A 10,508-nucleotide genomic window follows, 5' to 3' on the forward strand; every position below is an offset into this window, starting at 1 on the left:
TTTTCCGCTGTAGGATATTCCCGTGTTCCCCCCCTGCATGGTGCCCCCCCACCCTGTACCCATGCACACGTTTATGGAGATAAACCTATAGGAACATATAGAGCGGCCCCGGCCGGGGGGGGGGCGCGGGGGGGCCCCGGCGGGCGGGCCCCGGGGAGGGGGGCGGGGGGCCGGGGGGGGCCGAGCCGCCGCCGTTGTGCTTCGTCGTGAGCGAGTCGGTGCCACGTTTGTGTTTTTTTTCCCCGTTTTGTTCCGTTTTTTACCGTTTACAGGGCGGGGGGGGGGGGGGGCGCGCCCCGCAGGGACCGGCTGCGGCGACGGGGGGGGGGGCGGGGGGGGGGCCGTGTCCGGGGGGGGGCTGTGGGCGGCGGGCCCGGTTGTGCCGTGCTCCCTCGTTCCTGCTCGGCAAAAAGAGTCCGTTGTTGACCGTCCGTCGTCTCGGTGCCGTTTGTTCCGGGGGGGGCGGGTTGTGGGGTGTCGCTCCCCAGTCCCGGGGCCGCTGCGGCCCCTCACAGTGTTTCGGCTGCCACACGTGGCTCGCTTCCGGCGCCGTTGGATGACGTCACGACGCGCCTCTCACGCTCATTGGGTGAAGCCTCCGTCACGTGGGGTGGTGCGGCGCTGCCAGCGCGCCGGAAGCGGATCCCCCCGTGGCCGTGGCGACGGGACGCGGCGGGGCCGGGCTGGGCCGCGCCCCGGTACCGGGGGGGCTTCTGGGGGGACCTCAAACCTGGGGAGGGGGGCGGAGAACGGGCGGGGCGATCACAGGGTACGGGGCGGGAACGGGGCTTTGGGGAGATGCCGGGGGGGTCTCGGTACCGGGGCTGGAGGGACTCGGGTGTTGGGGCGGCTCCCGGTACAGGGCGTTCTGGAAGTATCTGGGTGTTGGGGTATCCCATTGAGGGGGGGTTCGGTAACGGGGGCTTTGGGGGGGATCTGGGTGTGGGGGGGTCCCGGTATGGGGGTGTCGTCCCGGTCCCGGGGCTGGGAGGTCCGGATTAGGGGCGAATCCCGTTACAGGCTGGGGAGGGGGCAGTAGCAGCGGCTGAGGGTCTCGCTCGGGGCGCGGGGGGGGTGTCCCCCGCTCCGGGGCTGCGGTGGGTGCTGACACCCCCGCCCCCAGCCATGGAGGGGGCCCCCGCGCCCGAGGACCCCGACCGGCAGGCGCAGGAATACGTCACCCGACTGCGGGGCCCGGGGACCCCCCCAGGCCGCCCCCCGCCGCCCCCCGCCGCCCCGACCCCGGGGCCCAGCCCCCCCGCGCCCCCCCCGCGGCCCCCCCCGGGGCTGAAGCGGCCGCCCCCGGGCGGGGGGGGCGCGGGGGGGCTGCTGGCGCTGCCGCTGGAGCTGCTGCTGGAGATCTGCGGGTACCTGGGGGCGCGGGAGGTGCGGGGGGTCCTGCCCCGCGTCTGCCGGGCGCTGCGGGAGGTGGCCCGGGACGCCGTGGCCTGGCGGCTCCGTCTGCAGCGCAGCGCCCGCGGCCCCTTCCCCGTCCTGGAAGGTGGGTCTGGGGGGGAACGGGGGGCGACGGGGTGGGTGGGAGACCCCCTGGCGCTCTGCTTCCCCATGGGGGACCCCCTGATCTTCTGCTTCCCCAGGGCGGGCTGGGGGACCCCAAAACGTTTCCCCGTGGTGGTTTGGGGACATCCCTAATACTCCCTTTTCCTGGCTTTGCTGACCCTGTGGGGTGCTGTGGAGGGCGAACGTGGGGAGTTGGGGACCCTCTCTGATCCCCCCATTTCTCTGTGGCAGATTGGGGACGTCCTCTGATCCGCCATTTCCCTACAGCGGTTTGGAAACGCCCCAACTCCCCTTTTTCCCCCACTCCGCTGACTCTGAGGTGGCTACGGGGCGCTGCATGGGGTGAAGGAGGTGGTTTGGGGACCCCCCTCGTGCCCCGCATCCCCCCATCATTTTGGGGGCCCCCCCAACACCCCCATTTCCCCACAGAGGAGGGGTTCGACTGGTCAGCCGCCTGCGTGGACCTGGAGGAGCATCTGCAGCGCTGGGAGGGTGGCGGGGCCCCCATGGAGCACTTCTCCCTGGACGAGGGGCACTTTGCCTCCGTCGATTCCGTTCTCCTGCTACAGGTGGGGACGCACCGGGGCCAGAGGGGGTCCCCCGGTTCTGGGGGGGGTCCCCACCTCACCCCCACACCCTGCCCTGCTTGGCAGGGAGGGACCCTCTGCGTTTCAGGTGCCCGCGACCGCAATGTCAACCTGTGGGACCTGCGGCAGCTGGGCCGGGCCCCCGGCAAGGTGCTGGTGAAGGCGCTGGGCACCGAGCGCAACGGGACGCACAAGGTGGGGGGCGCGGCCGTTATCCCCCCACCCTCACACCTTAGTTCCCCACCTCAGGGAGCTGCTGGGCGGTCCCGGAGCAGTTTTGGGACCGGTCGTCGGTTTGGGCTCTCCCTCGCAGGGCTGGGTCTGGTGTTTGGCCTCTCGAGACAACAAGGTGTGCTCGGGCTCCTGGGACAGCACGGTGAAGCTGTGGGACCTGGAGACCGAGGGACAGCAGTTTGGGGAGATCAGGTAACACCTGGGGGGGCCCCGAGTAGCGGTTTGAGGGGGGTCCCAGGGGGGTCCGGCTGAGCCCAACCCTCCCCTCGCCCCCAGGGAGAAGGCAGCTGTGCTGTGCCTCTCCTACCGCCCCGACGTCCTCGTCACCGGGACTTACGACAAGACGGTGACGGTCTACGACCCGCGAGGTTGGTCCTGCCTGAGGTGGGGGGTCCCCAGTGGGGAAGGGGAAGATGCTGGGGGGGCCCCCGGCTCAATCCCCCCTCCTCCGGCAGCCGGCCAGGCCCTGGTGCGCAGCTACAAGCCCCACGCCAGCGCCGTCCTCTCCCTGGCGGCCGACGACCGGCTCATCGTGTCGGGCAGCGAGGACCGGACCCTCGTCGTCTTCGACCGCCGCGCCGACGGCGTCCTCCAGCGGCTGCAGGTGGGTCCTGCTGCCCCCCAAAACCCTGGGGGGGCCAGGCCGGGGCCGGGGGCTCTGTCCCCCGTCACGTGCAGCCTAACACCTCTCTACCCCCGCAGCTGGAAAACTACCTGCTCTCCATGTCGTACCGGGGAACGCAGCTCTGGGCCGGGGACAACCAGGGCCGGGTGTACGTCTTTGGGAACAGCGCCGGCAGCTTCCAGCCCGCCCGGGTAGGGACCCCAAGGGGGTTTGGGGGGTGCGGGTGGGGGGTCCGGCTGCCCCCTGACGCCTCACGGTGTGTTTTTGTGTCCCCCCTCCCGCAGTACTTCGATGTGGGGCACCGGCTACAGATCACGGGGCTCTGGCACTCGCTGGGGTCCCTCTACACCACGTCCACCGACAGGACGCTGCGGGTGAGGGTCCCTACATCCCCGTGACCCGGCGCCAGGCGGGGGGGGGGCCCTCGCTGGGCTGGGGGGGCCCTGCTGACCCCGTTGTGGGGCACTGAAGGGCTGCGAACGGCTTTTGCGCTCTTGCAGATACACGTCCCTACAGACCCTCCTCGCACCATCTGCTCCTGGACGCACGACGACGTGCTCAACGGGGTAAGGAGCCGCTTGCCCCCTTGCACACACGTGTGCGCACCCCCCCCCACGTGTACACGCACCCCGCACGCGTGTACACGCACACGTGTGTGCACGCGCCTCAGCTTCCCCCACCTCAGCCCCACCACGGTGTCTGCCGTGCTGGTCCTTGCACCGGGGGCTCCGTGGAGGTGCCCCCCGCCCCCCTGACGCCCCTCTCGCCCCCCCCAGATCAGCGTGGAGGGCGACGTGGTGGCAGCCGCCTCTGGAGGCCTCTCCGTCGAGGTGTGGAGGCTCCGGACCTGATGTGCTGCCGCGGCCCGGTGCTTGCGCTGCCCGGGAAGGGGGGCTGCCGGGGCTGGGGGGCTCCCCGCCGCCGGGGGGGTCTGTCCCCGCTCCCAGGAGGCTCTCGCCCGGTGCGGGGTGCCCTCCGCGCCCCCCGGCAGGGAGGAGACGGGCCCGGCCCGGGGCCCCCGGTGGGGCTGGGAGCTGACGTCTGTTGGTGGGTATTAAAAGGATTTGACTGGAGCGGAGGTGGCGTCTCCCCCCGGGGGTATCCGTGGATTTGGGACGAGGTTGGGCGGTTTTGGGGCGCTGCAGGGGACGGAGGTTTCGGGGGAACCCCGCTCCGGCGCCATCCCCTGAGCCGAGACATTTCGCTTCCGGGCGTCTCTTGCCCCTCGGCGGCCACCGTCCCTTCTTCAAGATGGCGGCGCGCAGCTGTACGGCAGAGAGAGAGCGGCGATCAGCTCCGCAGCGAGGAGGGAGGGAGGGCGGGCGAGCAAGATGGCGGCGCGCAGCCGCAGTGCGCGGCGCGGCGCTGAGGGGCAGGCCAAGATGGCGGCGCGCAGCGGCGGCGCGGCGGAGTGAGGCGTCCGGAGCCCCATGGCGGCGCCGGGGCAGGCCCCCGCCGCGGCCCTGCGGGCCGTGCTGAAGCCGAGCGGGCCCCTCCCGGCCGAGAGCCTCCCGGTGCGCGGGTACGACTTCGCCGGCGGCCTGGACCACGCCGCGCTGCTCCGCTCCTTCCGCACCACCGGCTTCCAGGCCACCAGCTTCGCCCAGGCCGTCGCCGAGATCCAGCGCATGGTGCGGGCGCCGGGGCCGAGGGGCGGCGGGGGGGGGTCCCGGGGGAGGCCGGGGCGGGGGGGCGGATGGCGCGGGGTCCCTGGGAGGGGGACCGGGGCGCGGCCGGAGCCTGTCCTGACCCCCCCCGCGCCTGCAGATCGCGGCGAAGCTGGAGCCGCTGAGCGAGGAGGAGCTGTCGCGGGCCGGGCTGGGGGGGCCCCGGCCGCCCTCGGGCTGCACCATCTTCCTGGGCTTCACCTCCAACCTCATCAGCTCCGGCGTCCGCGAGACCATCCGCTACCTGGTGCAGCACAACATGGTGCGTGGGGGCGCGGGGCCTCGCGCGGCAGCAGGGTCTGGGGTGCCACCTGCCCCTGGGAGCCCCCAGGTCCTTGGGGTGTCCCCTGGGCGCTCCCCAAGGTCCCCGCCCTGTCCCTCGGGTTCCTGCGGGGCTCCCGGGGGGGGCGCGCCACTCCCTAGGGCATCCCTGTGGGATCCGGGGGGTCCCCAGCGTTCCCAGTTGGCTCTCTGGAGTGTCCTGGAAGTTCTTGGGGGCTCAGCCCTGTCCCCGAGGTGTCCCTCAGGTTGCCCTGAGGTGTGTCCCCCCCTTGTCCCCGGGGGGTCCCCGAGGTCCTGACGCCCGTCTCCGCCCGGGGCAGGTGGACGTGCTGGTGACCACGGCGGGGGGCGTGGAGGAGGATCTCATCAAGTGTCTGGCGCCCACCTACATCGGGGACTTCAGCCTGCGGGGCCGGGACCTGCGCCAGAGCGGCATCAACAGGTACGGGGCGCCGGGGTCCCCCCCGGGGGCGTCGGGGTCCCCCCCCCCCGGGGCTGAGCCTGTCCCCTCCCCAGGATCGGGAACCTGCTGGTGCCCAACGACAACTACTGCAAGTTCGAGGACTGGCTGATGCCTATCCTGGAGCAGATGGTGGACGAGCAGGAAACGCAGGTGGGGGGCGGCCGCCCCGGATGCCGGGGTCCTCCCCAGCCCGGGGGGGGCGCGGGGGGCCCGGACGCCGGGGTCCTCCCCGCCCGGGGGTCCTGAGCGTGGCGGTCCGGCAGGGCGCGAGGTGGACCCCCTCCAGGATGATCGCGCGGCTGGGCAAGGAGATCGACAACCCCGAGTCGGTCTGCTACTGGGCGCAGAAGGTAGGGGGGGGACGGTCACCGCGGGCGTCGCCGCTCCACGCGGGGGTGTCGCCGCCCCCCCGTCACCGCGACCACTTTCCAGAACAACATCCCGGTGCTGAGCCCGGCGCTCACCGACGGCTCCTTGGGGGACTGATCTTCTTCCACTCCTACAAGCGCCCGGGGCTGGTGCTGGACATCGTGGAGGGTGAGTGTGTCCCCAGGGGATACCCCCCCCGACGCTGGGGTCCCCCCCCGATGCCGGGGTCCCCCCCTGACAGCCGTCTCCGCCCGCAGACCTGCGCCTCATTAACACCCAGGCCATCTTCGCCAGGAAGACGGGGATGATCATCCTGGGCGGGGGGCTGGTGAAGCACCACATCGCCAACGCCAACCTCATGGTGAGGGGGGGGACGGGGGCGCCCCCCACGTCCCGGGGAGGGGGTGTGGGGCACCCCAAGGGGACGGGGAGGGGGCGCGGGGGCTCATCCCGCTCCTCGCCCCGCAGAGGAACGGGGCCGACTTCTCCGTCTACGTCAACACGGCGCAGGAGTTCGACGGCTCCGACTCGGGGCGCGCGTCGGACGAGGCCGTGTCCTGGGGAAAGATCCGGATGGACGCCACCCCCGTCAAGGTGGGATGGGGGGGCCCAGTGGGGGGGGGGGCAGGATTTGGGGTGTCCGGCAGGGGGCTCCCCCGCCCTCACCCCCTCTCCCGTGCCCAGGTCTACGCCGATGCCTCCCTGGTCTTCCCACTGCTGGTGGCGGAGACGTTCGCCCAGAGAGCCGACGCCTTCCCTCGGAGACGCCGGGAGACTGAGCCGGTGGCGGGGTGTCCCCGGGGGTGAGCCCCCCCCACCTGGGGAGGGGTGAGCCCCACCTTGGGGGGCTGAGCCCCCACTTTAGGGGTGCCGAGACCCCGCGGTACCTCTGCAGGGGCTCCCGTCTCGATGCCCCCCAGGCCTCTGCGAACGCCGGCGTGCACCGAGCAGGAGAGTGGAGCAGTTCCCCGGCCGGGGAGTGGGGGAGCCAGGACCCCCGCACTGCTGTCCGCCTGTCTGTCCCCACCCGTCACCATCTGTCTGTCCCCAGCCCGCTCCCACCATCCACCTGTCCGTGTCCCCTCCATCACCACACGCCTGTTCCCCTTCCCCAGCGCTTGTATTTATTTGAGGCACTCGGCTCCATGCGCTCCCAATAAAGCACCGCGGCTCCTCCACACCGTGGGTTTATTCCTCGTTACCGGGGGGTGCGGCACAGCGCGGCGCCCCCCCAAACCCGCCTCACGTGGCGGCGTCCCCCTCGGGCTGGAAGGTCTCCTCGCGCCAGAGCTGGACGTGGCCCTCGGTGGCGGCGAGCAGGCAGGGCAGGGTGGGGTGGAAGGAGAGCGACTGCACCACGCCGCGGCCCACCGCCAGGCTGAGCGCCAGCGAGCCCTGCGGGGGGGGTGTGAGGATGTGGGGGGGCTCCCCCGGGGCCCCCCCTAAGCGCAGGCTGGCCCCCCCTTCGCCCGCTCACCTCCACCAGGTCCCAGAAGTAGACGTTGCCGTCCTCGGAAGCGCTGCCACGTGGGTGTCCTGCTCGCTCAGCACGCAGTCCAGCCGGTACGCCGTGCTGTGGTGGCCCGTGTACCTGTGGGGGGGGACAGGGTGAGACGGGGCCCCCCCAGCCCCCTGAGGGGGTGTGGGGCCACGGGGAGGGGGCTCGTACTCGCCCAGCAGCTCCCCCGTCTCCTTGTCCAGCAGGCGCAGGGTGAGTCGAGGCTGGCGGCCAGGGCGCACTGCCCGTCCTTGCTGAAGCAGACGCTAGTGATGGGGCCTGAAGCGGACGGGAGTTTGGGGGGGGTCCCGGGGAGCCCCCCCCCACCTCGGGAGTCCCCCCACACTGGCGTCCCGCACCCCCTCACTCACTCCCTATGTAGTCGGAGTAGAGCTGGCCGGCACGCAGATCGTAGCGCCTGACGCGGCCGTCCACGGAGCTGCGGGGAGGGGTGTTAGTGCTGGGGGACCCCCACTGGCCCCGTCCCCTTGAGCACGTCCCTGTCCCTCACCCCCGAGAGGATCTCGTGATCGGAGACCTTCACGCTGGAGACGCCGTCCTTGGCTTCGTCCAGGACCTGGACGGGGTCAGGGCGGCGGGGAGCGGCAGTCCCAGCACCGGACGGTGGAGTCGATGGAGCCTGGGGGGGGGGAAGGGGGTGTCAGGGTGGCTCTGGTGCTGGCAGGGCCCCCGAGACCGCTCCCTTACCGGACACGATGATGGTGGCCTCCTCATTGAACTGGACGCAGTTCACCTTCTGCAGGAGAAGCAGCAAGTCAGCGCCCCGCAGGGAGCCCAGACCCCCCAGTGCCCCCCCCGTGTCCTCACCCCTGCGTGTCCCCGGTACTTGCGGACCACTTGTCCGGTGGCCACGTCCCACAGCGCCACGGTCTTGTCGGCCCCGCAGGAGCAGAGCTGGCTGTTGTCGAAGGAGCTGGGGGGGACGGGGCGCCCCATCAGCAGGGCTGGGGGGGTCCCCAAGGGGTGGGGGGTCCCCATAGCCCCCCACCCCTTACCCAGCCGCGTCCAGCACCTCGTAGCCGTGCCCCTGGTAGGTGCGCAGGGCCGTACCCTTGTGCGGGTTCCAGAGCTTCAGGGACTTGTCGCTGCCGCAGGTCATGCAGTAGTTCCCATCCACTGGGGAGGGGGGGCTGAGGTGACCCCCCAGCACCCCAAACGGACACCACCTCCCCAGGAGCCGGGGTTCCCAGTTACCCCCCAGGGACACAATCCCGGGTCCCCTTTCCTCCCCCCTGGGATGGGGTCTGGGACCGTGGCCGCCCCGTTCCTCCCCCTGGGATGGGACCAAGGAGTTGGGGTCCCCGAGCCCCCGGATGGGGTGCGGGTCCCCGTTCCTCCCCCCGGGATGGGGCCCGGCTCCCCCTCTCTCCCCCTCCGGGTCCCCCTCTGCTCCCCCCGCTCCCCATCTTCCCCCCGCCGACCCCACCGTTGAAGCGGACGGCCCGCACCGCGCCCTGCCCGCACTCCAGCGTCCGCACCCGCCGCCGCGGCAGCTCGGGCGGGCGGGGCCGCGGCCGCGGGAAGGCCATGGCGGGCCGGGACCGAGCCGGGACCGGAGCCGGGGCCTCTTCCGGCGGCGGCGGCGGAAGCGGGCGGCGGGGCGGCATGGCGGACCCGCGGCGGCCGGCGCGGGTGGCCAGGTGGGACCGGGGGGACAAGGAGGGGGGAACCGGGAGGGGGACCGGGGGGAGGCCCGAGGGAACCGGGAGGGGGACCGGGGGGAGGCCCGAGGGAACCGGGAGGGGGGACCGGGAGGGGCACCGGGGGGGGGACCGGGCCCCGGCCCGTCTGACGGCGCCGCCCCCAGGTACAAGCCGCCGGCCACCGAGACCAACCCGGCGCTGGAGGACCCCACGCCCGACTACATGAACCTGCTGGGGATGGTCTTCAGCATGTGCGGGCTCATGCTCAAGGTGGGGGCCCCGGGGGGGTACCGGCACCGGACGGGGGGGTACCGGCACCGGACGGGGCGGGGGGGACCCGCTCAGGGTGTGGGGGGCTCCGGCACTGGCCCGGGGTGGGCGGTGGGATGATATTTTGGGGACTGGGGAGGGCACAGGGACCATCCACAGGGGGTTTTGGGGGGCCAGGGGACAAGGGGGGACAGGGGCCGTCCCCAGGGGAGTTCAGGGGGACAGGGGCTGTCCCTAGGGAGGTTCAAGGGGACAGGGACCATCCCGAGGGCTCAGGGAGAACAGGAGCCATCCCCAGGGGGTTTGGGAGAACAGGGACCTTCCCCAGGGGGTTCAGGGGCCATCCCCAGGGGGTTCAGGGGGGACAGGGGCCATCCCCAGGGGGGTCCCCCACACCATACCCCTCTGCCCACAGCTGAAGTGGTGTGCCTGGATCGCCGTCTACTGCTCTTTCATCAGCTTCGCCAACTCCCGCAGCTCGGAGGACACCAAGCAGATGATGAGCAGCTTCATGTGAGTGCCAGCGGCTCCGGATCCAGCCCCGGGGCCGCATCCCCTGCAGAGGGGGACAGCGGGGAGACTATCCCGGTTTTGCGGGGGTCTCTAAAGCCCGGGCTGGTGTCTCTCCCCATTCCAGGCTCTCCATCTCGGCCGTGGTGATGTCCTACCTGCAGAACCCCCAGCCCATGTCCCCCCCCTGGTGACGGCCGGCGTCGTTCCCTGGGGAGAGAGCGCTTGCCGCAGGGGAGGCGACGGGTTATGTCGGGGCCGGGACAATAAAAGGGGGTGCTGGGGCAGAGCTCGTGGCCGTCATGGTTTGCACGTACCTGCATGGGTGGATCCTGCTCAGAGCCATGGTGTCAGCAGGCAGATGGGGTGGATGGACCCCCCCCAGGCTTGGGGGAGCCCCAGGGGTGTGGGAACCCACTTAGGGGATCTGGGGCGGCCTGGTGAGGAGGGATGGTGGGTGAAGGCGGCGGGAGTCAGAGGGAGCAATGGGGTGTGAGGGCTGAGGGGAGCCGTGGAGGTGGGGGGAGCCCCGGGGGGGGCTGAGGGGAGCCGTGGAGGTGGGGAGAGGCTGAGGGGAGCCCCGAAGCCTGAGGGGAGCCCCGGAGGCAGCCAGAGCTGAGAGCTCTCCTCAGCACCCCTGGCGCCACCGCCTCTGTGAGGGGGCCTGGTCCTCGACGCCCATTGGAGGAGAGAGCTGCCCCGTCTCTCGCTCTCCGCCGACCACGGCTCGGCGGGGGCGGGGTTTCGGGAACTGCCACACATCATTGGCCACCGGGCGTTCTCCCGCCGCGGGAGGGGCCGTTGCCAATGCCCGCCCC

At 72.2% G+C, this 10,508-nt stretch overlaps 4 protein-coding genes across 4 annotated transcripts; 3 read left to right on the plus strand and 1 right to left on the minus strand.

Moving 5' to 3' along the window:
- Positions 1 to 1,125: 1,125 nt before the first annotated feature.
- Positions 1,126 to 3,832, plus strand: FBXW9 (F-box and WD repeat domain containing 9). Its single transcript, XM_059833032.1, has 11 exons — positions 1,126 to 1,187; positions 1,254 to 1,501; positions 1,951 to 2,090; positions 2,175 to 2,303; positions 2,422 to 2,534; positions 2,619 to 2,710; positions 2,798 to 2,946; positions 3,045 to 3,158; positions 3,252 to 3,341; positions 3,468 to 3,533; positions 3,744 to 3,832. The coding sequence occupies exons 1-11, from the start codon at positions 1,126 to 1,128 to the stop codon at positions 3,816 to 3,818; spliced, it is 1,278 nt and encodes a 425-aa protein (XP_059689015.1). The 3' UTR covers positions 3,819 to 3,832.
- Positions 3,833 to 4,397: 565 nt separating this feature from the next.
- On the plus strand, positions 4,398 to 6,664 carry DHPS (deoxyhypusine synthase). Its single transcript, XM_059833075.1, is given in 10 exon segments — positions 4,398 to 4,598; positions 4,735 to 4,896; positions 5,237 to 5,358; positions 5,433 to 5,529; positions 5,643 to 5,729; positions 5,812 to 5,860; positions 5,863 to 5,916; positions 6,006 to 6,109; positions 6,217 to 6,342; positions 6,433 to 6,664. Coding segments are annotated over 10 exon segments (1,125 nt in total). The 3' UTR covers positions 6,556 to 6,664.
- Positions 6,665 to 6,919: 255 nt separating this feature from the next.
- On the minus strand, positions 6,920 to 8,796 carry WDR83 (WD repeat domain 83). Its single transcript, XM_059833080.1, is given in 12 exon segments — positions 6,920 to 7,143; positions 7,226 to 7,272; positions 7,275 to 7,339; positions 7,418 to 7,463; positions 7,466 to 7,525; positions 7,618 to 7,686; positions 7,760 to 7,844; positions 7,846 to 7,886; positions 7,955 to 8,003; positions 8,075 to 8,180; positions 8,263 to 8,383; positions 8,694 to 8,796. Coding segments are annotated over 12 exon segments (945 nt in total). The 3' UTR covers positions 6,920 to 6,990.
- A 76-nt stretch (positions 8,797 to 8,872) lies between these two features.
- On the plus strand, positions 8,873 to 9,979 carry WDR83OS (WD repeat domain 83 opposite strand). The gene is made up of 4 exons (XM_059833092.1): positions 8,873 to 8,907; positions 9,075 to 9,180; positions 9,596 to 9,693; positions 9,818 to 9,979. Exons 1-4 carry the CDS (start codon positions 8,873 to 8,875, stop codon positions 9,882 to 9,884), a joined length of 306 nt encoding a protein of 101 aa, XP_059689075.1. The 3' UTR covers positions 9,885 to 9,979.
- The last annotated feature ends 529 nt before the right edge of the window (positions 9,980 to 10,508 follow it).

This window comes from Gavia stellata, chromosome 38, assembly GCF_030936135.1.
Source record: "Gavia stellata isolate bGavSte3 chromosome 38, bGavSte3.hap2, whole genome shotgun sequence".
Classification (NCBI taxonomy): Eukaryota; Metazoa; Chordata; class Aves; order Gaviiformes; family Gaviidae; genus Gavia; species Gavia stellata.

Coding starts and splice junctions, on each gene's coding strand:
- FBXW9 (XM_059833032.1), top strand. CDS start 1,126: ATGGAGGGGGCCCCCGCGCCCGAGGACCCCGACCGGCAGGCGCAGGAA. Junction 2,535..2,618: donor CAGCAGTTTGGGGAGATCAG/GTAACACCTGGG, acceptor CCTCGCCCCCAG/GGAGAAGGCAGCTGTGCTGT. Junction 3,342..3,467: donor CCACCGACAGGACGCTGCGG/GTGAGGGTCCCT, acceptor GCGCTCTTGCAG/ATACACGTCCCTACAGACCC.
- WDR83OS (XM_059833092.1), top strand. CDS start 8,873: ATGGCGGACCCGCGGCGGCCGGCGCGGGTGGCCAG. Junction 9,181..9,595: donor TGTGCGGGCTCATGCTCAAG/GTGGGGGCCCCG, acceptor CTCTGCCCACAG/CTGAAGTGGTGTGCCTGGAT. Junction 9,694..9,817: donor CAGATGATGAGCAGCTTCAT/GTGAGTGCCAGC, acceptor TCCCCATTCCAG/GCTCTCCATCTCGGCCGTGG.